Source organism: Antechinus flavipes, chromosome 3, assembly GCF_016432865.1.
Source record: "Antechinus flavipes isolate AdamAnt ecotype Samford, QLD, Australia chromosome 3, AdamAnt_v2, whole genome shotgun sequence".
NCBI classification, from domain to species: Eukaryota; Metazoa; Chordata; class Mammalia; order Dasyuromorphia; family Dasyuridae; genus Antechinus; species Antechinus flavipes.
Genome location: NC_067400.1, coordinates 4,143,811 through 4,171,438, shown reverse-complemented (window position 1 = coordinate 4,171,438; position 27,628 = coordinate 4,143,811). Strand labels below are relative to the sequence as shown.

The window sequence follows — 27,628 nt, the reverse complement described above, 5'->3', positions numbered from 1 at the left end:
AAAAACAAATTGAAATCTGGAAAGAAATTGGTAAACTCTAAAGTAACACATAGATGCTAGCTATTATTATGCAAATAACCATTAGTTCAATGTATTTATATAGAATGTGCTTAATTTCTTGTATTAAAATGAATAAGATTGTAGGAACTTAAAGACTATGGATTATGTACAGTAAACATGGATCTTTCTGCAGGTGACATGTGAAAGGCTTTGAAGAATAAATAAAAAATTTTAAATTTGTTCCATGGGCAATAGGGGACCACTAAATTTTTTTTTATTTTTTTTAACCATGGCTGAGACATGATGAAATTGAAAAATTAATCTGGCCGCTTTGTTCTTGATGAATTCCAGAGGAAGAAAGTAGAGGTCAGAAGGGTATTAGGATGAATATAACAATGCAGTATGAGGCAGCTAAGTTCCTGACCTAAAACAGAAGACAGCAAGAATGGACAGGGAGATAGAAATGGAAGAGGCATCTTATGTCCCTACTCTGATCTGCTGGAACTCAGGTTATGTGTGATATGACATATTTGGTAGCAGAGAATCTGTCCACAAAGGTGCTCACAGTGCCCACCATCTAGTCTCCTCCCCAAATGAGGAGAAGGCATGTGAATGGTTCAAACACAAGTGGGAACCAGGTCAAGTGTCCAGAGACGGGCATCATGCATACTTCCTGAGTATAATATTCCACAATATTCCTGGAAATGATGCTAAACCATGCACCAAGAGTCCACATGTGTTTTTAAACCGGAGGTTAGATTGTTCCCCTTCTGCCAGCCATACCCTCAGGAAGCCCTGGTGTCCTAAGTGGCACCCAGCCTAGCGATCATGGTATTAGTTATCCTTCTAAAACTAGACACAAGCACACCCTCTTGACAATGATGGAATTTTCCAGCCTTCATCAAGGCTTCATCCAGAGCCAAAATTATAGGAACTGTTCATTCAGACTTAATGTTATTGAAGCTGCCAGTTAGAAGCACCCCCAGCTAAGATGGGGAAGCAGCAGAATTATGCTCCCAGCAACTCCCTGCTCTCAATGTTTTTGGTTCATCTCTTGGAAAACCATGGTACTCTGTGTCCCCTGTAGCAATTCTCAAGATGTTCTCCAAGGAGCTCCTCACTCCATCAGATTTCCCAAAGCCTTCCTCCTATCAAAATTGACAGATATAGCTATAGAATCTAAAAAGGGGAGCCCAGGAGAAAGAAGAAGAGATGTGATGTGTGTGGATGGAAAGGAGGAGGAGACACGGAAGCAGGTGAAGTCTGAATCAAAGTTACCAATCTATTCATCTTTCACTTTCTCCAGCCCCACTCAAGCCCTTTTTTGGAAGGCTGAATTGATCACTTCAAGCCATTGTCTTACCTGCCTCTACAATCTTTTTAATATCTCTTTTCTCTAGGATTCCAGTGCCTTTTTGTTTCTTTACGTGGTCAGCTTTTATTCTGCCTATGTTAGATAGGACCCTGAAACTCAGCATGCTTTGCAAGAAGCAAGAAAATCCAGGAACTAACAAAACCCATCTATCAATTAAGTTGGGCAAGAGCATCCAGGCTGATGGGAAGTCTGATACTGTGAGCGGCTCAACTCCCTGTGATCAACAACAGCCAGGCCAATAATAGAGAAAGCACATCGTTTTGAAACTGAACAAAATAAGTAACAATGAAAAAGTATGGTTATCATAATTAATATTGGGGAGTAATGTAGGGGATATTTGAGACTAGGATGCTTAGTTTTGTGCAAGAGATCTAGCCCTAAAGTGTTATTTATGGCTCAGTGTTATTAAAAAAAATCAAATGGCATTTAAATGCATGAGGGGAACTTACGATTTACATGATCCTGTAGTAAATCTATCTATATAGATAGCACTACATCATTTTATTATTGATATATCAAATACAGGCACAGGTATATCCACCTAGAGAGGTAAATTGATCATATAAAGTGATTTTCCAATTTATTATTCTGACCAATACAGGCTTTTAGATGCTAGAAGATTTTTTTTAACTAAGATAAATTTAAAAGTAAATGACAATTAGGGACCATCTGATAATTACTCTTTATTTTTTATTTGTTCTATATATGAATGAAAATACCAATCCATTTTTTGTCTCTCATATACACCCACCCTTACACCAGCATGAGAAGTAAGGGTGAATGAGCAAAGAAACAAAGTAGATACACTTCCCTGAAGCTCCATAGTCATCCAGCACAGATATGGGAACCAAATGCCACAGTATCACAATTATTGTGCAGGCTTGAAGGAGAAAGAACTTGTTCAAAATAGGGTATTGTCCATAGGCTTGAAAACGACAGATCATGATTTGCTTTATTTTTATGATAGAAACTAGAGCCAAAATCTTTTTAGCTCTACCCCTAGAAAGAGAAGCCACAGGGAGATACTGTCAAATCTAGGTCAATTTTTGCTTCCCCCCCAAAAAAACTGAAAAAATATAAGAAGGAGAATTTTTCAGCATTTTTGTAAAATAAAATATTTATAAAAATGCATCTACAAAAAGACTACAAATTTATTCCTAGTGCAGAGAGGGACCTGAATTTGACCCTGTCACAAAGAGTTGATAAAAACAAAAATGCCCCAGGCTTGGACAAAGTGTGAAAAATAAAACCCAGCACATTAGATTCTCAGAGTTCTTTAAGTTTACAAGGTGTTATTAGCAAGGAATCACTTTATTTCTTCCTTCCTTTTTTTTTTTTTTTTTGAAGAAATTATTCTCCACTTAAAGGAGCAAGTGACAATTGCTTGACCACAGTTAGGAATTACAGGCTCATCTGCCCTATCCTTGGTGCTGAACTAATTTAATGGTTGCTGTTGTTCTACTAGTACTCACATATAGAGAGTCAGACATGCAAGGTGGGAGGCAACTTCAAGGAGTTTGACCCTTTCAACCAATCCTGGATCTCCACTCTAAGAAGAACTCACAGGCCAGAAAGTACAAGCAGTTGTGTATTACTCATTTGCCACACATGAATCCAACACATAAGCCTCATTTCAATGAAGGGGGAGAGATATTTTGATTAATTGCTTTAACTCTATCATCTTAGTAAATAATTTAGCTCAAAGCAAATTCTGTCTAGTGTAAGGGTTTTTAACCTAGGGTCCATGGAGTCTCCAGGATTAGATTTCAGGGAGTAAAAACTTGGATAGGGAAAAACAATTTATACTAATCACATTTATAAATTTAGAATTTCCTCATGTAATTTTTTTCCAATGTACTATTCTAAGAAGAGGATGTAGGTTTCACCAGATTGTGATAACACAAAGGTTGAGAATCCTTTGTCTACTGATTGTTATTGGGAACCATGCCAATGGAAGGGATTAGTGAACAATGGTTCTGGAAACTGAGCCCAGTTAGGTTATCCTAGAACCGTGAGAATAGCAGCATTCATCAGACCTCTAGGGATTCCAACTTATGAATATGAGTGCATATTAGGAAGAGGAAGGGATCACTGGATGTTTTCTAGAAATTTTGATGAAAACTCAGAAATAAGAAATAGACTCTACATTTCTAGAAGGCATTACCTCTTTGCCCTTGTCTGTTAGATTCTTTGTATCCCACTAGGGATAGAAATTTATTTTCCCAAGGAAGTTTAATCCTATCTTCTTACTCATTAATCTTCACTCCCATTCAGTTAAAAAAAAAATTATTAGGTACTTACTATTTACTAGGCAGATTTTATGTGTGTGTGTGTGTGTGTGTGATTTAAGAACAAAAATAGAATAATTGGGTGTTTAAAACTAACATGTACCTACTCAGCTTTTTCCATGATGTTGGCCCTCCAGTAGAATGTAACTTCCTTGGTGGCAGTGACTGATTTTTCTTTGAATGTTCTCAAACTCTTACCTTGTACCAAGTAGGTACTCATCAAATTAAAATATTTGAGCCTCAGAGGAGATTCAGAGACATCTAGGAATCATCCCTATATAACAGACAAGTGACCTTGAAGTCTCTGTCTGAATACCTCTGAAGGGAGTGCTTAATGATTCTCAGGATGATCCATTTCCTTAGTAGATAGCTCTACTTGTTCCTGAACTAAACCTCAATCAATCTCATTTTTAGCTCTCCTTATTCTCCCTTTCCTGTCTATCCTCTGGGGGCAAACAGAACATTACTTAATAAATACTTGCTAGAATAAATTGGATTTTATGTGGACACATCCAGGCAAAATACATTTTTAAAGTCATACCATTGGGGTAGATTTTTTGAAAAAGTCATATTCAGGTTCAGATCACAAAAAAGCTTTCAGAAGGTAGTTCTCTTTAGATGTTTAAAGCACAGCAATTTCTTTCCTCAAAGGGAGCCTTAGGACTGCTTCCAGAGCCCAATGCAGTTCACTGCACAGAGTTGGTTCATATCTAAAGACTTTGCTCCACTGCCAACACATTCTAGAATAGTCATTTTGCACACTTAGAGGAAATAAAAATGTGTCAGGCAACTTGACACTTCTAATCCAAGTACTGTCACCCACCAGTGTCCTTGCCAGTCTGCAGACTTTTTTGCTTTTCACTGGTCTTGCTTCTCTTCTCCTTTCCCTTGAGGCTAATGCTGAATTATTTATTGCAGTCTTGTAGATTCCTGAAGAAGCAGGGTGATTCCCATTCTGCCTCTAAGTCACCCTTCTTGGCTTCAAACCAAAACCTGTCTAGACAGTCACATGACCCATCAATAAGATTCCTGTCTCTTAGGATCTCACCTGCAGGATAGCTCAGATGAATGGTTTCTTTGGTCATAAGCACTCAGTCCCTCCCTTAATTTTTGCTTGAAGAAAGTCATCAATTCATTATCAATACATTTGGGGTGTACTACACCCCAGTTTTTTATTATTTTCAAATCTTCTTGCCTAGCTTTGCTCACAATGTTCTTCTGTCATATTATTCTTTCATTGCTCCTTCAATTTCAATAAGCTAATCTCATTTCTCTCAGAATTTCACTAAATCCACATTTTCATTAAAAATGACCTTAATACTTCAGACTTATGGCCCTAGACATCTTCAATTCAATCCAATCTGGAGGCCATTACCTTTTTTACCTGCAAAAATCACCATATCATATTGTCAATAATCTTCTAGATCAGGGGTTCTTAATCACACTCTCATGTACTCACATGCTCTCTCGCATGCTCATGCTTGCTCGCATTCACACTCACACTCACACACATGCTCACTCTGTGTGTGAGAGGAGTGTGTGTGTGTGTGTTTTGGACAGACTCCTTTAGCAGAAACTTTCTCTGAAGATTTTATTGTCTACATCCAAAATGAAAGGAAATATTAAATTTTGTTAAGAGATCAGTGAGAAGAAAAATAGTTTTCCTAGCTATATTTTAGAGATGCTCTAAATTTTAATCCTAGTGCTCTAAGGTTTCATGAACACAAGGTTAAGAACTGTTTTGAGAAATCTCAAAAATTCATCAGTGTGATAATTAGGAAGTCTGAAGTGATCATTGCCTTTTCAACCTCCCCTAAGACAAATTAGATTAGGAAAGTTAAAAGGACAAAAATACTAAAGCAATTAATAGAGAAATACAAAGGAAGGTGGCCTAGCAATACCAGATCTCAAACTATATTGTAAACCATTAACTATGACTGGCTAAGAAAGACAGTGATGGAGCAGTGGAAGACATTACACAACACAGTAGTCAATGACCATAGTAGTCTAGTTTTTGATAAACACAAAGACCTCATCCTTTGGGATTAGAACTCACTGTTGGACCAAAATAAAACAAAACCAAAATAAGAGAACAGCTTCTGGGAAAATTGGAAAGCAATAGGACAACTGAAGAAAGAAGTTATAGAACAACATTTTACTTCATATGCCACTATAAGGTCAAAATGGGTGCATGATTTAGACATAAAAGATGATATTATAAGCAAAATAGAAGAGCAAGGAATCATACCTCATATTTGTGGGGAAGGGAACAGTTTATGATTGAGCAAGAACATCACAAAATGTAATGATTATATTAAATTGATTATTTTAAAACAAAAAAGCTTTTGTATAAACAAAATCAATGTAACCACTATTAGAAAAAAAAAAACAGAAAGCTGATAATCTTTACAGTAAGTATCTCTAATAAAGGCCTCATTTCTTAAATATATAGAGTACTGAGTAAACATTGTAAGAATACAAGAAAGACATTCCCCAACTGATAAATGATGAAAAGATATGAGCATGCAGTTTTCAGATGAAGAAATCAAACTATCTATAGGCATATGAAGAAATGCGCTAAATCACTTTTGATGAGAGAAACACAAATTAAAACAACTCTGAGCTTCTACCTCATACTTATCAGATTAGCTAATATGAAAAAAAGGAAAATAATAAACATTGGAGAAGATGTGAAAACATTAGGATACTAGTATACTCTTGGTGAAATTGGGTGCTGATCTAACCATTCTGGAGAAGAACTTGGAAATAGGCATATCATAGGCAACCAAACTATACATACCCTTTGATTAAAAAATACCACTGTTAAGTCTGTTTCTGAAAGAGATCATTTAAAAATGGGTAAGGAACAACAAGTGCAATAATATTTATAGCAGCCTTTTTGTGGTGGCAAAATATTGGAAATTGAGAGGATGCCCATCAATTGGAGAATTACTAAATATGTTGGGGTGTATGGATGTAATGGAATATCATTGTATAATAGGAAATGATAAATATGTAGAGTTCAGTAATACTTGTAAAGACCTATATAAACTGATAGAAAGTAAAATAAGGAAAATCCGGAAAACATTATATACAGTATTAGTATCGAATGATAATTAATCATGAATGACTCAGCTCTTCTCAGCAATAAAATGATCCAATACAAGTACAAAAGTCTCATGAAAGAAAAATGCCATTTACATCCAGAGAAAGAACTAATTAACTCTAAATGTAGAGAAAAACATTGTTTTTTTTTTCTATTTACTTTATCGTTTATCATGTTTTTCCCTTTTTGATCTGTTTCTTCTTTCTCAACTGTAACTTAAATGGAAAGGTATTAACACCTGTAAAACCTATATCAAACTGACTACCATTTTCAGAAGAGCACAGGGGAGGGAGGGAAAGAAGGGGAAATTGCTAATTCAAAATCTTGTAAAAATGATTGCTAAGAATTGTCTTGACATGTAATTGGGGGGAAATGGAATATTACTTAAAAATAAACAAAAGAACATTTGAGAAAATTTTAAAACAATTAGAGTTGCTGCATTTCCATTTATGTTCTTGGGTAGCCCTTCAATCTTGTCTTTGGAAATGGAGTGTTCAGTTGTACAAGTGGCAACCAACTTAAGCATGTAAGCCAGTCAGTATCATGCTAAATAAAAATAAAGAGGGAGGGAGAGAAAAGCCTCAAAAAAAGAGGAAAACATATAGAATGGAAAGATCAGGAGATGTTAGTTCATTTAGCTATGATTGATGTAGCTAATGGAGCTAAATGGACGCTTCCACCCTTCAAGACCCATTCCAGTTTTGGCAGGTATAACCACTTAGTAAGGAGTTTTAGCCATGCTCCCTTCATTCCCAATCCAATCTTTCACTATCTCTCTGGATAGTGCCCTCCTCTTTCTAGTCCCACTTGATATTTTGCTCTCTCGCAAAGTGTAAGTTCCTTGAGAGCAGAGAACATAATGTTTGCTTATATTTGCAACCAGCACATAACACTATGCCCGACACATAGTAAGTACTTCAATGCTAACTCATTTGCTGGATCTATTATCCAGCTAGCTAGTTATGATATATCATCTTTCCATATATCTCACTATGTGTCTGCAAAGCCCTACTTTGTTAATGCCCTCCATTCCCCTATCTTTCCTCATTCTCCTGTTCTAGAGGATAGATGAGATACACTATGAGAAACAATTCCCACCTGCTGGTTGTTTATAAATTACTAGGCAGTTAAATTATTTTATATGTCAAATGGTTAATGAAAGGCAGCCTGTGATTAATGTCAAAAAGGAGAACTAAAAGAAGGAATCCAAAATATACTATGTAGACTGTAGGCTCTGATAAGACTGGAACTGTACTTTGAAAGAGCAGCAGGATTTGGATAAAAATATTAGAGAACAATGAACAATGCAGGACTACACATGAAATTACATTTATTATTATGAGCCTTGCTATCCCCTGGAGGGGGAAGGGAGTACCCAGCACCTTGACACTTGAGGCAGAGTAGACAGAAGGGTGCTAATGGAATGGTGTCACAGCTATTGAGAGTCTTCCCAAGAAGTGCTGTAGCACTCTCTGTGAGAAAAAAGGAAGATTAGGCAGGGAGGATACAAGGAGGTAATTTGACAGTTTCCTTTTGAGCCCCATAAAAAGGCAATAGAATTTCATACATTGCAATAAATTATTTCTTCTGAATTGTCTTTGCTGAGAGTCAAAAAGAAGAAGTATGTCTCACCCTCTTCTTTTTTTATTCAAATGTAAAATGTCTAAGCAAGGAAAGAAAATCCTGTTCCTAATCTTCTGTGCCTTCCCAAAGCTATCATTTAAGATTTAAGATTTGCAAAACACTTCATCTATATTTTCTCATTTGTTTCTTATAAGCCTGAGAATTAGATGCTATGTGTGTCCCTACTCTATAAATGTGGGCACTGAGACTGGCAATAGTGAAAGAACATGTCACAGGTCACGCAACTAGCTTGTATTTGAGGGAGGATTTGAACTCAGGTCTTCCTAGCTCCAGGTCTACTGTCCTACATCACTCTCCTGGTTAATTAATTCATTATTTGAGGCCTTGAAAGATACATTCTAAAAATGACAAAGTAAATATTCTACTGCAAATGCACTCTTCTAAATGTTGTGTCCAATTCTATTTTGGCTAGTCAACAATTCTTGTTGGAAAAAAAAATTTGCTATTTTTCAAATGAATGCCAGACACAGTGAGTCACAGTTACCAAATCTTCTACATTAAAAAAAAATGCTTGTCTAAAGCACCAAAGATGCTACTCATGCTGTGGTTTGCTCTGGTTGAATCCCCCATGAAATGTAGTGTTCAGGTATGGGCATTGCTTCTTAGAGGTAGCCACCAAGCTATAGTGTGGCCAAAGGTGAGTAACCAAGAGTACGATGAGAACCCTAAAGGATAGGTTCTATGAGAAACAGTGGAAGGAACCAACATCATTTATCATTAGGAAGAGAAGAATTAATGGGGAAAGTTAGTAAATTTTAGACATTTGAAGAGCTATCCCATGGGGAAAAAAGTTTGACTTATTTCAGTAGAAGGCAGAACTTGACATGATGGAGGGAAGTTGCTGAAAACAAAAATCATTGCACTCAGAGGACAGGAACCTGAACCTTGTAGAGGAAAGATTCTTTCAGATCAGCTAGACCAATATCTTAATTTACAGAGAAGGAAACTGAGACCTAGTGAAGTTCAACAATGTGCACAAGGTTAGACAGTTAATTAGGAGCAGCCTATCCAAACTCAAGGTTCTGGTGACTGTGCTACACAGGCTTTCTCCATGGAATCAAAGAAGGATCAATAAAAGAAAGGCAAAAACATACCCTATCCTTAAGGAGCTCCCAATGATTATATTCAAACAAGCTCTAGACAGGAGAAACTGAATATAATCAAGAGAGGAAAGGCATTGGCATTAAGGCTTAATAAGAAAGATTTCCTCTAGAAGTATGAACTAAGCCTGGAGAACTCTCTACTGAAGTGCACTATAGATCAGAGCTTCTTAATCATATGGGATTTCACACAACCGTTTAAGAAGTTAGGGTATAGAGCACTTCACATAATCCAAGTATAGACCAGCAGAGCTCTACCATCCCTTTCACTTTGGGGGTTCTAGAATCTGACAGTTTTCTTGGGCAGCATCACTTTCAAAACCATTTTTCCCCAACGCAATGGCAAAAGTTTTTCTTACTATCCTTAAACCTTCTCCCCTGTGCTTTGAGACGCAGGTGCTTTCATTACATGACTAACAGGTTTATGAAACTTTCCCAAAATATTCTTGCACCTGAGAACTTCCTTCACTTTAATCAGAACAGGTCACCCAGAGAAGCAAAAATTAGCAAAGACTTTAAATGACTGTCTGCACTTGTAGGCTCCTAGTTCAAGATATAGAGATGTTAAAGTAGCATCTTTTCCAAAATATCCATCAGGACCCTGGAGAATATCATTTGATTGATTAAAAAAAAGATATTAGAGACAAAATATGTTGAGAAGATGCATTGTGTAACGAAGGGAAAGAAAACTTTAAAGAAAGGAAGTAAATCTGTCCATGAGGGAATGAGAAAAGCTTTGGAATGCCATGAAATTAGGGAGATACGCCCCGATTACCATTTTCTCTTTAGCTGAGGAAATAGTGAAATAATCAATGGAACAGAACATTTATTCCACAGTAAAAGACAGCAATAGTAGGACTGAATCTGGAGATGGTGACAAAGTTTGGCCACCACAACCTACAAGATCTGGGGATTGGGCAGACTGAGTTAATTCATCATGACTTCTACAGGGAAGAACATAGGGATAAAAATCTCCCTGGAAGCTCTTTATTAACCTAGAAATTATTTTTTTGGAAAACAACTCGTTGGAGTTGGTTCCAGAAGTGACCTTGCTTTATTGGGCAGATGTCAAGCCAATAGGATGCCTGGTATATTCATCTCTTTCAGGACTCCACTTGGACGGTGGACATAAGTTCTCAGAGAGTCAGCATGGTACAATTGGAAAAGAGAGATGAATTTCTAGTAACAAGTCCCAAATTCAAACCTCCCCTTTATCATTTACTAACCATGAGACTTTGGACAAGTTTCCTCATTCCTCAATTTTTCCAACCATAAAATAAGAAGTTAGACTAGAAGGCCTCTAAGTAAAGTGCCTTCCCCTGCTAAATCTAGGATCCTAAGCTACAAGAATCAAATACAATGACATATCTCTTGCCTAAGAAATTGAGCATTTCTATGAGAAGATGAATCACAAATCAAGGAAATACCAGCCATATGGAGACAAGCAGATGCACGCAGAAAGATAAATATATACACATAAATAATACATATGTGTATAATTTCTGATATGAATATTTTAATGTTATACATGATTATCTAAATTGAAAAGGATCCAAATGCTCCCACAATAGTCAAAAATAGCATTGGTAACAGATGATATTTTCTGGGAGTACCCAGGTGTGCTAATGACTGTTTGCGCTCCCACTCTAGGCCCCTCTGGCTCCCTGCAGGGTTATGGATTTGTGACGACTGTATGCTTCCATGGAGAGACTAGACAGCCTGTAATGTAAATCTAAAAGATCCTGAATGAGAAACATAAATGAATAAATACATCCGTGGCTATTGATTACTCATCTCCAGAAGCATTCAGGGGAAGAGAGAGTGAATACCAATTCTGTAAAGTGTCATTCCAGCTAAGGTGGCTCTAGAGCAGCACCATGGACAGTGGATTGGATGTGGGCTCAAGGAATTCAGTTCAGATTTTGGTTTGGCCATTTACTCCCTGTGTGACCTTGGGCACATAATTCCAACATTTCTGGGTCTCCATCCCCTTACCCTAAAAATGGAGCGTTACGATACTTCCAGCTAGGAGCCCCTATTGCATGATGCAATGCTGCCACCATGTGGTATACTGCCTATCCCACAGCAGCCCCGACAACAGTTTTCTTTCCCCCTAGCTCTTTCCTTCTCCTAACATCCTACTTTCTGTCTAGAATATCACCAATCTTTCTATCTTAAGTCATCTTCAGCTCTTCCCTCTCTTTCAGTCCCCCAGCCCAGATGTAATTATTTGCCCTCATTTGATCCAGTTTTGAGATGTATCTCTTGTTTTCATTAGGAGGATCATCATCCTTGCTCCTGTATTTCTTTTAGTCTACACCATCATAGTGCTTTCTATTTGTGCCCCTACCTCAAATCTTTGCCCTTACCCCATCTTGCTCATAGCTGCAAATAGTAATTCCTAAAGTATCGGCTTGACCATATCCCTGATCAATGAATTGTAGTGGTCCCCTAAGCCTTCTGGGATCAAATGTAAATAAGTTTCTCATTTAAAGTAACTTGCAACTGGTTCAGCCTACGTCTCCAGGCTAATGACTTATCACTCACATTTACATATTTCACAATCAAATCAAATTGACCCATTCTCTAACAGAAAATATTTTCAGTGTCTCACACTGGGAAGTACCTTTGTCTCTTAGAATCACTGTATCCATGAAAGACAGTTCAAATGCCTTCTTACATAGATCTTTTTTTTTGCTGCCAAGTTCCTAGTGCCTCCTTTTCTCCTAATTTATTATCCAGCTATAAATTTCTCCAACTCTCTGACAGCATGGGCTTTTCTAAGGTAGGTATTTCCTCTGATAAAAGATTTGCTTCCTGGTCTAATTAAATCTCTCAAACTTTCCCATTCTATTTTTTCCCCTTTCTCAAAATTCAGCCTTTAATTATCGGTATTCTGTTTTGGGATTGATGCCGGGACTGACAGACCCCCATAGATACATCCAGCAGTTTAACAATTTGAGAAGAGTTCAAAGGAGAGATTCCGAAAAGAAAAATCAGAAAGTTTTGAACATGAAGTCTATACGGGAAGTATGGGGTTTTCTTGGCAAAGATATTGGAGTGGTTGGCTATTCCTTCACTACTAAGTTTCCATTTTACATATGAAAAACAGGAAAATAGGGGTTAAGTGACTTGCTCAGTGCCATGTGTCTCAGGCTGGATTTGCTTTTAAATCGTCTAGATTCCATGTGCACCTAACTGTAGCTGATCTTCTCTGATTACCTTATTATTTATTCTAGGTATTTTTTTTTCTTTCATGTTTTTCAAGATAGACACTAAGGGGCTTAAGATCAGAGGTTAGTTCATTGTTGTCTTTCCATCTGACTCCAGGACAACACTTCATATATTCTCAGACATAGATTAGAACCTCAAAAGAGTAGCAAGCTGCTTGGATGCCGAAGCATCATATTCTTGTCAGGTGTATGAAATTGGGAAGGATCTGTCATTTCTACATGATCATAGAGGCAAGTGATATAAACTCTCCACCATACCATTTCTGAGGCTGTAGAAATTCAGTCCTTCCTGAGCTTTAACTTGAATTCTTTCTGAAGGAGAGAACCAGTTTCTTCTGCCCTTTGAGAGAGAAAAGAAAAAACAACCGAGAGGTCTTCACACTCTGGACAGCACTTGTCTGAAGGCCTCAGGGAACAGCACCTTTGTCTCCTTTTCTGTGGTCAAAATAATAAAGTTTTGAGCTTCCCTTATAGGCTTAATGTTTAAAACTTTTTGATTTTTCTTTTTGAAATCTCCTATGAACCCTTCTCACATTTTCAAACTGCAGGATGCTATGGGTGTCTTGTCAGTCCCAGCATCAATCCTAAAACAGAATACCAATAATTAAAGGCTGAATTTTGAGAAAGGGGAAAAAATAGAATGGGAAAGTTTGAGAGATTTAATTAGACCAGGAAGCAAATCTTTTATCAGGGGAAATACCTAGCTTAGTCAAAGTCATCTAATATGATCTCTATGTATGCAAATCCCTAATAATGATTAAAAACAATTTCAACTGAAAAGAAAATAGAAATAATTATAAGTAGAATGTCTTCTCTAGAGACATCAGGGATTGTCAATCTTGACTTAGAAGTAGCTTAGAGCTAGAATGTTTATTGAATCATCAAGAGAGAATGAGAGAAGAGTAAGTGTAAGAGATGTGTCCTGTCTAAACAGAGAGGAGAGAGAGATCACAAGTGTCACCTAAAGTAACAAAGCTCATAAATGATTGAGGTGGCATTTGAACCCAGGCCTTTCTGAATACTAACCCAAGGCTCTCTTCTGGTAATTGCTTAGTAATTGGGCAGATTCCTTGGGCATCAGCATGAAACATGACTAGAGAAGAGGTACTGGAGTTGAGAAACATTAGATGTTAATGTTGTCATCCAAAGGAAAGGCATAAAAATCTTGATCCATGGATAGCAAAGACTAGTTAGCAATATCTAAAGTTCTAGTAATCAGAAGTTTTTTCTACATAAAATGATGTCTGAACAATGTTGGGACACTGGAACAAAATTCAACCATTTGTCTACAGAATCATGACTCAAAGTGCTACCGATTGGTCACCTGTGCCATGGCCTCCAGCCATTTTTCACATATTAAGGGTGCTTTCTTCCAGAAGTCCGTGGATGAGGCATCTGTAAGTAGAGAAAGCACCTTGAGGAAGTAATTAGACTTCAAACACCCAACTTTGGAAACTCAGGAGCAATATATCACAGTAAATATTACAAGAAAAATGAGCGGGCTTCAAGAGTGGAATTTTTATCCCAAACCATTAAACATCAAATAGGTACCCAATTACCCAAATTAATGTAAGACTTCTCCTGGTTAAAAGCAAGAATCCTATTTAAAAACCCTCCTGTGGACCCGAAAGCCCAACAATTCTAGGCCTGACCTTCAGACAAACTTTGCCTGTGATTTCTAAAAGAAGACACCTTACTTTGTAATTCTCAGCAATCACATTTCACTTCACACCTGAAAATTCCCTAAATAAATCATCTTTGTCCATTCTTGTCACTACTATTAATGAGAAACAAAAAGAATATTGGAGGGGTAAGAATAAGGATTTATTCCCCAAATACCTGGAGATTTCTTGGCTCTGAAGTAGTTTCCACAATATCTTTCTCCCTTCTTGGGAACTAGCTGCTCTATTTTTAAGATTTTAAAATGGGCCAGAGAGAAACCTCAGAAGAATTAAAACATATTAACTCATGTGAGATTTTTTAAGAGTATGTGATGTGGAAGAGTCATCAGGAAGATAAAGAGAATCTCAGAATACAAAAAAAATTCATGGAATCACTGAATTTGAGATTTGGGGAAATCTCAATGGTCATTTCTGCAATCCCATACACCCACAGAGTCCCCACAGTCACAAACCTGAAAAAGATTTCTTCAGCCTCTGCCCAAAGGTCTCCAAAGAAAAAACCCATTGTCCTTTTAGGGGATCTCTTCCATTTAGAGGTAAAGCTCATTGTTAAAAAGTTGTCATTTTGTCTTCCCTCTTCCTCTGCTGACATTTATCTCTTTGCAGTTTCTCTTGCCCCATGGCACCAAATGGAGCAAGTCTAATTCTTTCCTCATATCCTTTCAGATACTTAAAGCAATCCATCACTCACTCTCCCTCATCCCCTCTCACTTCAGTCTTCCCTTCTGAACAAAGTAGTTCCTTCATCCTCAAATGACATGGACTCAAGTTCCTTCACCTGGTTGTCTTTCTCTGAACACTCCTCAATTTATCAGTGTCCTTAAATAGGAAGACCGAGAATGAAATGGGGTGCCCCAGATCAGTGCCTCTTGATGAAGGTAGACTACAGCAAGATTCTCACCTCCCAAGTCCTGGAAGCTACTACAAGTCTCCTAATGTAATATAAGTGACTATTGATGTTGTGCCATGTCAAACACTTGATACATTGTGAAATTTAATTACAGCAGAATACCCAGATTCTTTTTTTCTTAGGACACATGCTTTCTATCCATACTTTCCATATCTTTTATTAGAAAAATTGACATTTTAGTGCTCATATATGGAACTTTATATGCATCTCTATTGAAATCAGTCTTAAATTCAACCCAAGGCCCTAGGCTGTCAAAATCCTTTGGGATCCTGCTCTGTTGTAAAACAATGCGTTAGCTCTTCCTCTCAATTTTGATCCTGCCATAATCAATTTCTGATCTTTGGTTCTATTGCTCTGAGACTCATCCTAACTCAGGAAGCATCAAGATGCATCATGGTACAGAAAAGGCCAGAAACTTTTTTTTTCTCACAGAACCCTCTCTATTCATAAAGAGTAATTTCACAGGAGTGGAGGCTGCTTTGTAAATCTTAGTCATTAATCTAGTTTCTTGGGCAGTTGAAAGCTTAGGGCCAGATTCCATACTCAAGGTTACCAAGATTTAAAGACTCTGAGGCCTCCCAATCCATCCCATACTGAACCAATGATCCATGCTACAAAATATTCAGCAACTAGTGATGAAGCCTCTAATTGAAACTTCAGCCCAAGAATTGTAGAGGAACTCGGTACCATCACCGACAGGAAGCCTATTCATGTTTTCAATCTTCCCGTTACCAAACCTGGGCCCTGCTCCACTCAGCTTCAATGCCATATCATTCAAAAGTACTTTCCTGATCCCACTCTACTTAACAGTGTTTCCTACTGGAAACTTTTGTTTCGGAAGGTACCAAGTCATCCCCTATGTCATGCAAAATTTGATATTGCCTTTTTCATTGTTGTGACAGTTCCTAGCTGACTAAACCCAAACTGCCTTCTATCCGTTTTCTCAGTCTTATTTACCTTTCTTCTCTCCTCCCATATCCCAATTCTGCTCTTCTTGCCTGCTTCCACTGTGTATTCTCTGACCCTCTCCCTCATTTCCTATCACAATATTCCTTTATTTTAGATATCTTCTTCTCCTGCTCCTTCCAGTTTCCTCACTACTGGAGATTGAATCATCACCCACGATACCTAGCACTGATCATATGTTGTATTCTACTTCCTCCTGTAAACACACAGGCTATGGTCAAGGAACATAAGAACTGTCCTTTACTGACATTTCCAGGGCTCCCTTCTGCCATCACCATTCAGCAACCACTCTTTCTATCAAATTCATGAAAGAGTGGAAGTTGATTAGACCAATCAATCAGTTACCCCATCTCCACATAAATTAACAAACTGCTATCCCCAGGTGTTTCGTGTCTAGCCAAAAGATCTCTGATGAGCCAATCAATCCTTAAATGATTTAGCCTTGTGAGAACATATTTATTAAATTAAATAATTAAAAACATGTCAACTAGGTTTGATAGGAGGCACATGTGGATTAGTTGAGATGATTTGTTCATGTCCCATGGGACTTTAATAAAACCAACAAGCTAGTTTGAAATCAAACGTCTGAGCCTCTGGCAAGTTAGTGTTAAAAGCCTTTTAGACGAGGTTTGAGAATGAGTGACATGGGGCCATATCACCTTAATTGCCATTGACAAGATGAGGAATGCATGAACTTGAGAGGACTGAGAAAGTAGTCCCAGGGCAGGTGTTACAGAGATAGCTCACCCCAGTTAGCTCAGTGGGCTCATTACCTCCAAGTTTTTTATGTCCTTCCTCTTTGATCTAAAGGAATTCAGTACCTGGATCATTGTCTTCTCTATCCCAAACCCTAATTTCCCCTAGGAGACTTGAGCATCTCTTGCTATTCCCTCACAAACTGAGCAATCCATCCAGTTGCTCAGTTTCAAGTTCCATGACCTAATTCTCCATTCACCATCCACAGAAGAACAGTCAAACCTTTGATCTTACAAGCACTTTCCTTTATACTTTCATAGATGGTGAAATACCCTTATCAAGATATGATTTATTATTCCATCTCTTTCTCATTTCATTTTTTTTTCTATTCTTCATTGATATCATGACTTCTAATCCCTTCACCCATCTCCACTTTCTCAAGTCATTATCCCTGCTTTGATTTTACTTTCCTTTTGCCCTATTTTGTATTCCACATTCCATTGATCTCTAATTTGGGATATTTCACTCTGTTGACATATAACCAAACCCTGATTCTAGCCTACTCCTTCCATATTATCTTCTTTTATCACCTCCTTATCTCTTCTACCACTTACCTGCTTCTGATAAATGAATAAATAAAAATGATTATTATTAAGTACTTTCTAATGGACTAAATGATGAAGTTAAAAGTAAAAACAAACAAAAAAACCAAATATCCCCTTAATTAAGGGATAAAAAATATATTTAAAAATTAGCAACAGGGCATATAAAAATACCTGAGAAGGACTAAGGATAAAATAGCTAGGCAAGGGCAAAGATTATGAGGGTGGAACAGAAATCACATGACAGTTGACAGGCTGAGAGGGCATATAAACAGGGAAAATGGTAAAACCTAGAAAAACTGAGGATGTGTTTGAGGAAAGTTATGAGCAGTCCTTTTACTTTTCCCCATTGGCAACTCCAAATTGGGTATAAGGGGGTCTAGGGACCAGAGGAAGGTAAAAATAGAAGGGAGTGTGCCCTTAGATAATGGTTATTCCAGCCATTAACCATCTGCCCTGTGAGGTCTGACTCCCTGAGGGTTGGGGAAGGCAGTAAAGAGAAAGTCACTTTTGATTATCTAATCTCAACTGCACTCTCACCTTGACAAAGCAATGTTTTTATTTATTCCTAATTGATTCTCTATTTTATGATATTTGGTAGATATTCTAAATCTTCTATTTTTTCCTCAAGTCTCCTATATTGCCCCTTTTCATTTTCTGTTTCAGCACAGGACAGAGTATTATACTTTAGTGGGAAACTGAGACTTTTAACAATAAACTTCCCTTTCTCCCTTTATATTTCAGAAGCCTGGACATCAACCATCCTTCTTTCTCTCTTCTCAAACCTCAGAATATTATAAAGAAGTAGCCTCTCTCTTCACCAAGACCAATCCTACTTCATGCACTCTTATCAACAATTCATTTGGCTTACTGCTGCAATCATCTCTCCTCTCTCTAATCTTTAATCTCTTCTTTTACACTGGATTCTTCCACTCTCGTGCCAAGTATAGCCTATGAGTTCTGTGGGCCACACTTATTTCAAAAGAATTATTCTCACAGAAGCCCTAAGACACTTCATCTTTTTGAAATATTTGAACTAAAATGGGGTGACATTGAAAGCTGAAATATGCCCATTTCTCTCATCTTTAAAAAGTTACTTTCATGAGACAATTTCTTTTCCCATTATCATCCTCTTTTTGTCTCTTTGTGTGTCTCTTTGTCTCTGTCTCTCTCTCTGTGTCTCAGTCTCTGTCTCTCTTCCACTCTGAGGGGAACATTATGGAAAACATGAGAGTTCACCTGAGGACAGTCCTTGCCTATCAAAAGAGACCTTTGCTCACTAGAAAAAAGTAAAGGCGTTTTCCCCACTTTAATAATAACAAAGTGGACATAATATTCTATAAGCTCTCCATTTTCTCTCCCCTTAAACTTCCTCTTTTAGAGTGCACTAAGACATTCAAGAGTTTGCCCAGAATCACAGTCAATGTGGGTCAAAGGAGGTGTTATACAGATTTTACAAATCTTCTGGATTCAGAGGCTGGCATTCTTTGTCTGTCTCCACTGCCACCGGCTTGATTCTGGCTCTGGTTTATTGTCTTTTTGTTCCTCTGTGTAATGTCTCTGTCTATGTCTCTGTGTATGCCTTTCTCTCTCTCTCTCTCTCTCTCTCTCTCTCTCTCTGTCTGTCTTTTTTCTTTCTACTTCCACAGGAAAATGTTGAGAAATTATGCATTTCCTTTGCCTCAGAAGTTTCTCTCCTTTCACTTTACTTATTTCTCAGTTTTTCCAAATCTGACTTCTGTTCTTATCAGCCAAGTGAAAGCTCTTTCTTCTTCATTTTCTTCATCGTCCAGAAGAAGATCATTACCACAGCATCCTCACTGATCTCTATCTGCCTTACAGAAAATGCCATTACACAATGAAATGATGATTTTAAATGCATTACACACTTCTTAAGAAACACAGCTGTAAGCACAACCCAGCCAAGGCAGCCATTTTAAAAGCGGTCTCTCTCCTTACCTGAATCTCAGTGTTTTGTGGATGGAGGAAGGAAGAGACAAGATTTCATTCCCTACCTCACACATCCAGTCATTAGCTGGCCCAAGAATATCTTCAAGTCCATTAGAAAAGAAGTAGCAGAGTTGGGGATACAGGAGAGCATGTTTTCACCAAGATGATGCCCTTCTCCAAATATGTGTAGGAAATGCACCGGTAGATAAATACACCCAATCACCATTAGATTTGTCCCTTAATTTCCTCCCCCAAAGTTGTAGGACAGATTCTGACAAATCCACGGGCGTCCAAGAGAGGACATGGGGTTTGGGTATCGTGCCAGATCTGAACCGTGGCCTGGTGGCTGAGAGCCAGTTCAACCCAGCATGAAGAAGGTCCCCTCCAGGAGAGAATTCAGAAGTCGCAGGACCTCCCCAAAACACAAGCTATGAATGGATCTTGATGTATGTTCAGTCAGGAACTATCCATATATATGGTTATCTCTAGCTCTGGCTCTGTCTACATACATACACACATGCATGCATGCATGACATTCACAGACATCTCCACAGGCTTCCTCTACTTGTAAAAGTCACCTGATATTGCTAATTCTACAAAAAGGAACTCATGTTTTGGGGTTAAAGATAAAGGTTTCTTGTTAAAATTTATATCCTTAAAAATCTCTAGTTCTGGCACTCTTAACCTGGAATCTATGAATTTTTAAAAATACATTTTGATAAGTGTGTCGCACTAGAATTGCTTTCCTCTGTAAGCTCACATATTTTAGTTTGTGAAGTTGTTCTGAGAAGGGATCCATGACTCTATCAAATGGCTACGGGGGCCCATGATGCAAAAGCAAACAAACAAACAAATAAATAAAGTCTAAGATCCCTGCTGTGAACTTGTCCCACTAATCAAGACTAGGCCAAAGTGGAAGGGCCTGTCTCTGAAAGGAACGGAGTTTCGTTGGAGCTCTCCACAACAAACCAAAGCTGCGTTAGTACTTCTTGGGGAGGCTGTGGGTGAGACACTAGTTCCCATGGGGCTCTGTGGCCTCTGAAATTCCATGGTACTGAGGAACTTCACAGTAATCCCCGACCCTGCTGTTTTACTCTGAGAGATGAACCCCTCTCATAGACAGCCTAACGAGAGGGTGGGAGCTGCAGGCACCTGGAGGGCCTAAAAGGTTAGAGACAGGGAGGGCATCCAACATTGCCTACTGACAACTTTGCCCAGCTCAGGTTTCCAAACTTCTTCCAGTTTCCGAGAATTAGCTCCATCTGGTTTGTCAGTATATCACCGGTTCCTAAAGCTTGGGCCTGAGTTGGAGTCTCCAAGAGTCACATCTCACCAAAGTCTGCTCCCTGATACTTGCTCCCCTGAGTGAAGGCAAACTGAACACTGAACATCACACTCCTAGGTCACACATAAAGTCCGGCCACCACAATTCTCATATGTGTGTGTGTGTGTGTGTGTGTGTGTGTGTGTGATCTCTGCAAAGAAATCCAAAACTCCTTGAGATAAGAAACTAAGTCTCTGATTCTCCTTTATTCAGTGTCCCTTTTCCACATGCATGTGTAAATATGCACACATATATACACATGCATACATACATACATGCATACATACATACAGTGCAGGGTGCACAGAAGACCTTCAGGACATAAATGGTGAATCAGTGAAATGATGTTGTCAGCCCTGGGCAGCAGTTTTCTTCTTGGCCCCAGAAGAATATTCTCAGGATCTTCAGAAAAATGTGTGCATGTGGGATGGGGTGGGGACGATGAGGGTCGACAGAGAATTTGTTCAGTAGTGTGTCTTCTTTCTTATAATTAAATTGCCCTCTTCTGCAAGGACTTTACTCATGTGAATTCTTCTGATTTCTCTCTATTCTTCCTTGGGGGGTAGGGAAGAGGGGAGGAGGTAGGGAGAGGAAAAGGAGGGAAGGAAAAAGGGAGAAACCAATAAACGGGCTTCTTGTTCTGTGACAGGCTGATCGATTAATCACAATCTTCTGGATGGGATTCAGGTCCTGTAATGGCTTCCTACCTTCAGAATTCCAGATCATAGTAACTTCCTCCAGTGGAGATCAAAACAACCAATGAAGTTTCATGGTCTTACCCACGGGTCACTCTCTCAGTCCAATTCTTTCCTTCTTACGGAGCTCTTCATTTCTGTGGCCTCCAGAATAAAAAGCTTTACTTTGTACCATTTTCACATAAATCATCCTGTCCTCCTCAGGGCAGTTGGTCAGGCAGCTTGGCCAATCACCAAGCAGCTTTATTTGCCGTGAGCACCTCTAATGCCTAGGATACTGCAGGAAGTGGTAAATGGTGGCTTGACTTCCTGGATGACCCCTTCCTCACAAAAAGAAAAGGAAAAAATAGCCCTGCCCTCAAGTAGTTCCCTGCCCCATTCCATACCTGTAACTAAGTAGTTAAAGACAAGATTTACACGGATTAGGATTGGAGCAAACACCAGAGAAGGCCCCAGTGTCTGGAGGAACCACAAAGGGCTTCTTCCAGAAAATGCTGCCTAAGCTGACCTGAAGAAAGCAGAGAAACAGATGGGTAAGGCCCGAGGACGAGCCATCACAAAGGCAGAAGGGGAGGAATTGGAATATGGGGAGTCCCAATTGCCATTATCAATCAAGCAATAAACTGGGTATTTAGGATACATCTATTGCATGTCCATACTGTGTGAGGTGCTGAAGATAGAAAAGCAAAAATGAAATACCCCAAACCTCCAAGGAATACATGTGTGCATGTGCATGGGAGTGTAAGTGTGAATGTGTGTGTGAGTGTGAGTGTGTATGTGTGAGTATGTGTGTGTGTTAGTATGTGTGAGTGTGTATGTGTATATATGAGTATGAGTGTGTGCGAGTGTGTGTGTGAGTGTGTGCGAGTGTGTGAGTGTGTGTGTGTGAGTGTGTGAGTGAGTGTATGTGTGTGAGTATGTGTGTGTGAGTGTGTGTATGTGAGTGTACATGTGTGTGAATATGTGTGTGTATGTGAGTGTGTGTGAGTATGTATGTGTGTGAGTGTGTGTGTGTGAGTGTGTGAGTGTGAATGTGTATGTGAGTGTGAGTATTTGTGTGTGTGTGTGTGTGAGTGTGAGTGTGTTTGTGTTACAGCAATGTGTCTATACAAAGTAAAGTTGGTTCATATTTGGGGGCAGGAGGGCAACCACCGCTGGAAGCATCAGGAAGGATTCATGTCAAAGCTGGTACTTGAGCAAAGTCTGGAGGGAAATAAGACACAAAACTCAGGTTTCTCCGGGACACTTGGATTCCATGTGGCTGTGCGTTTGTTTTCTTGGATCCATCTTCCCATTTTTACAGAAGATTCTTAAATAAGAACGACACCTTACCTCTAATTGTGGGGCTCTCTATCCCTCGGTGCTTTCAGTTAAGTTTCAGCAAGGGCAACGACCAAACGCAGAGGGGCATCATGGGAGCAGCTGTAGATGTCGCGGGCTACACTCACCTCCACATCTGCCCTCCGACATTTCCGAGCCGTGTGACATGGGACCAGCCTCTGAAGCTCTCTGTCACTCCGTTTCCCACTTTATAACATCAACATAATACGTGGGGTACCTGTACACAGAGCTAGCATGCGGTCCAAGGGAGAAAAGGTAGCCAGCGCTGCTCACTGCCAGCTGCCTATAACCTGGGCCAGTTTCTACAGTCACTGGGAATAGAAGCAAGGCAGTGGGTGCTCTTGTTGGGGATTCCCTGAAAGACAGTTGCACTGAAGAGCCAGTTAACATACAGACAATGAAAGAGAAGCTGATCCGGAGGACAGAGGAAGCAGTGGATTTCTCTATTTTCTAAGAAGCTGCCCTAATCATATCAAAGGTAGACTGGTTTGGGGGCAGGAAGCTCCTCTACCTTTCCAAGTTGTTCATGAGAAATTTCAAGGCTCCCTTTGACATCAGTCTGCTTATAAAAGGAGTGGATGCTGTACTTGCAATGGTCCTAAAAGGAACCACTATTGCTTTGCCCTGGTCCTTTCCAAATGTTCCTATGTCTCTAGGGAGGTGAGAATATGTAGTGATAGAATGAAGATTTGAAGGTCTTTTTCCTCCTTGCGAACCATTTTTTGAAAGTTCTAAAGATTCTCTACCTAATGGAAACCATTAATTAAAGCCGTCCATCTTGTGATAATCATTTATTCTGTACCTACTGTGGGGGGGACACTTTGCTCAATACTAGGGATGCCAGTACTAAGAATGAAGCAATGCTTACCCTTGAGTTTAAATCTAAGCAATTTAAAACTAAATATTATTATAAAGAAAAATGGGGTAGCCTGTATCCTCAGAGCTCTGTCAAATGGCTCTTTTAAAACCTGGACACATCTGAGGATTCACAATGAGATGCTTCCATTTTCAAGAAAACCGACTTTGGGATGCTAAGACACATGCATGTCCTTAATCTCCAGAGGCTACTAGGGGATATGATGGAACGGTGGAGTCATGATGGGATGGACTTCAAAGCCCAGGTAGTCAGAAAACCCAAAAGGCATAGAGGGATTTTTCTCATTTAAATCTTAGCCCAAACCAGTTTCATGCTTTGTCTCCTCACAGTGTGATAATCATGGGGAGAAAAAGATGGTCAAAATAGCTGAGATAAAGAACTTATGCTTCCTCCTTTACATCCCCAATTCTCTGCTTATACAATTAAGTACGGTTTAAAAGAAAACTCTATTTGAACCCATTCTAAAGCTCTGAAACAGACAGTGTTAAACTAAAATAAAACGTTTGTTACTTCTAAAAGCAGTCCTGGATCCTTCTTTCCCACCCTTAAGTGACTTTCAAAAAGAAGAAGTCAAATATCCTCAGGCTTCCCGAGTAGAAAAGGTCCAATCTTGCCTGAAGACAGAGGTCTCCAGATGACTTCAATCTAGCCCTTTAATTTGTCAGTTCATCTTGATTTGACCTGCTGATATACATAGAAAACTGGTAGCTAATTCCTAGCTCAGGTAAAGCCCCAAGGAAATGCACTTTGTCTCCTACACTAGAGCTTCATTTTTCACCCAATAAACCAGATAGAAAGTCCACTCTTTTCACCCAAGATTTCCCCCACGTTGTGTCCATGGCCCTGCAGCTGGTTAGATCTCAGGCAGGGACAGGGGCAGAGAATAGCCCTGCAGCCCAAATTGTACAGAGACACCAACAGAAGGCTTCCAGGGAGACAGAATGAGCCTGAACTGTATGTAGCCTCCTTTAACTCAAGTCTGGGTGGGAGGCTTTGGAGCAATACCAGGAGGCAGAACTGCATCTTCCCAATGAGTCCTGATGTCACTGCAGTGCCTTTTAAAGTACTAGAGACTCCGGCAAAGGCCAGAACAGATTTCAATGAATCATGAAGAATTGCTGAATATTGATGCACTCCATATTGAGGGAAAAAGGAGAATGACTAGATAAAAACCAAAATAAAATGAAAAAGTGAGAGACCCACAGAGACAGGGAAAAGAAAATTAAGGAGAGAGATAAAGAGAAATAGAGCAAGAGAAAGGGAGAGAGATTTGAGAGAGAGAGGAAGAGAGAGAAATAGGAGAGAGAGACAGAAAGAAGAGAAACAGAGAGAGAAAAGAGGAAGAAAAATAAGAGAAAGGAAGGGTATACTGGAGAGGGGCAGGGAGACACGAGAGAGAGAGATAAAGAGAGAGACAGAGAGAGAGAGAGAGACAGAGAGAGAGAAAGACAGGGAGGGAGAGGGAGAGGGGAAAGAGAGAGATAGAAAAAAATTGAGACAGAGAGAGAAGAGAGGAGAAAGACAGAGAGAGGAAGAGTATGAGGGACATAAAGAGAGAAAAAAGAGACACACACAGAGAGACAGAGACACAGAGAAACAAAAAAAAGGAAAGAGAAGAAAGGAAGAAAGACGGAGGGAGGATAGGGAGACAGAAAGAGAAGAGAGGAAGAAAGACGGAGGAGACAGAACAGTGGAAGAAAAACAGGGAGGGCATGAGGGCATAGACAGAAAGACAGAGACACAAAGACAGCAAAAAGAGAAACAGAGAGAGGAGAGAGGGAGAGGGGGAGGGAGAGAGAGAGAATGAGGCAGACAAGAAGAGAAAGAGAGGAGAGAAAGACTATCTCTGACAGGATGCATTAACCACCTGCCTGGGAGCAGAGGGCATGGCTGATGGGGCTAGCTTTGCCAGTAAGTATCGCCCATCATCTCCCCCCCCTTCCCCACCTTCTCTCTGTGAGCTTCATGGGAGGGCAGAGCAAGGGGCAGACCAGATGATGGCTGAGGTCCCTTTGGCTTCCGGGCTCCACGAATGCAACAATGCCTTAAATCGCTTTTCTCCTCTGCCTGGCTCTAGTCTGACCTTGAGGAGTGATCTCGGGAGTGGAAAATCGCCCCGCACACTGCCTTCCGCCTCCTCTGGCCTGGAGCCCTCCCTACCTGACACTCCCTTGCCTCCCCGGCTGCCTGGCTTCAGGTCCAGACGTCTGTGTGTCCACTTGACCTTGACTTTTTCATTCTCTTCTCTTGGGCGGAGGGCTCTAATAGCCCTCCTGCCAAAATGGGCTTGTGTGCTCTTTAGCATTTAGACAGGAGTGCACCGGCCTGCAGGGGAGCAGAGCACACGGGCCATACCCAGGAGCAAAAAGGGGAGTTCCGACAAGCCCGTTACATAAGAGAGCTGGAGAATCCCCAGAGAAATTCAGCCTCCCGCAGACTCGGTCCTCCTTCAGCTCCCGGCCAGTCAGAGGCGGGGACGGCCACACAGCGCCACCTGCTGACGTCTTCCTGCCCCTGCGGGCGCCCTCCCCGCTTAGCTCTCCGGACACGTTTCAGACGGAGAAGCGGCTTTGACACAGGCTGGGGGACTGGCCGGAGACGAGCTCTCCGAATGGACAAGCTCAGGGAGCCATGGCTCTCGGGGCAGCACGGGCACGCCGTCTGCGAGGGACCCTAAAGGTGGAGCCCCTGCAAACATGAGGCATAAAGGGCCGGCTGCTCTCCGTCTTCCAGGGGTTGGACGAACGCATTTCTAGCTGGCCCGCGGGTGGGGGCTCAGCTCATTCAATGGGGCCAAACTGCCCGGAATCGGGACCTGCCCAAGTCGGGGGTGTCCTTGTCTGACACGTGTTCTCTTCTCGCCTCCAAGGCAAGCAGCCTGGAAGAAAGGGGCTCTTTGGGGATGTCGGGACCTCCTCGGCACCTAGAACATTCATTTTGTATTTGTAGCATCCCTTCTTCCAGTAGAGTCATGGAAAATCTTCCTTTCTGCTCCCAGACCGAACAGTTCCATGCAATTTATGCAATATTCCTCCAATGAAGGTCGGCTAATATGTTGTGGGGCTTCTGGGTACTTACAGCTAGGCAGCTTTGAGGGGTAGAAAGAGGTGAGATTCAGACAAGTTTAGAGAGAATTTTATTTCCTATTTATTTTAAAAGGAGAGAATTTAAGACCTGGAGAGATCAAATGGCTTAGCAGGCAGCCACCCAGATAGGGAGTGCTACCAAAGGAGGTCCTAAGAGCCAGTTCTGATAGATCCAAGCAGCCTTTCAGACTGGTCAGGAAGCCGGCCATAAACGGAATCTCTCGTTTCCTTGGATTGAATCTTAAAATGTCGGGGTGCTGCCACCTTGCACTACTGAACGTTAGCTCCCTGTACGTGCCCTTCCCTCCTCTCTCTGCCCACTTCTTTAAATTCCAGGGCGGAATCGTCCCTGACCACCTCACACAGGATAATCTCATTTGATTCAGTTCTCTGAAACAAAACTGCCCTGGAAATTTCTGCAGTGCCCCAAATTCGGAGCCTGGATAAGGAGTTTTAGGACATGTGCTGGAAAGGAAGTTTAACAGAATTAAATAGTATGAAACAAAGCTGCCACCAGAGAACCCAGAATTCTGGTTCTCCCTTCCTCCTATCCCACCAAGGGCCAATCGCTTCTGCATTTCAGTTTTTCCTGATATTTGGGAATCTCCTGGGAATTCCGAGTGATCCTCCGAAACAAAAGTAAACAGGAATCTGTTCTAAAGTTCAGTATCATGCCCTTAAAACCTATTCCCCAGTGTCATGAAGAGTGAAGTGCTCTTTAGTAAACTCCTGGTTCTTGTGGGGCTGGATTAG

The 27,628-nt window shown here is 40.2% G+C and overlaps 1 protein-coding gene across 3 annotated transcripts in view; it reads right to left on the bottom strand.

Moving 5' to 3' along the window:
• Window positions 1-27,628, bottom strand: part of FGF12 (fibroblast growth factor 12) — a 524,631-nt gene that overhangs the window by 252,927 nt on the left and 244,076 nt on the right. The window contains exon 1 of one of the 3 annotated variants that reach the window (XM_051991634.1): window positions 25,950-26,203. The exons of the other annotated variants lie outside the window; for them this stretch is intronic. Within the exon in view, the coding sequence (XP_051847594.1) occupies window positions 25,950-26,094 (145 nt within the window). The 5' untranslated portion in view covers window positions 26,095-26,203. Of the gene's footprint in view, window positions 1-25,949; window positions 26,204-27,628 lie in introns of those variants that run through there. 3 annotated transcript variants of the gene reach the window in all.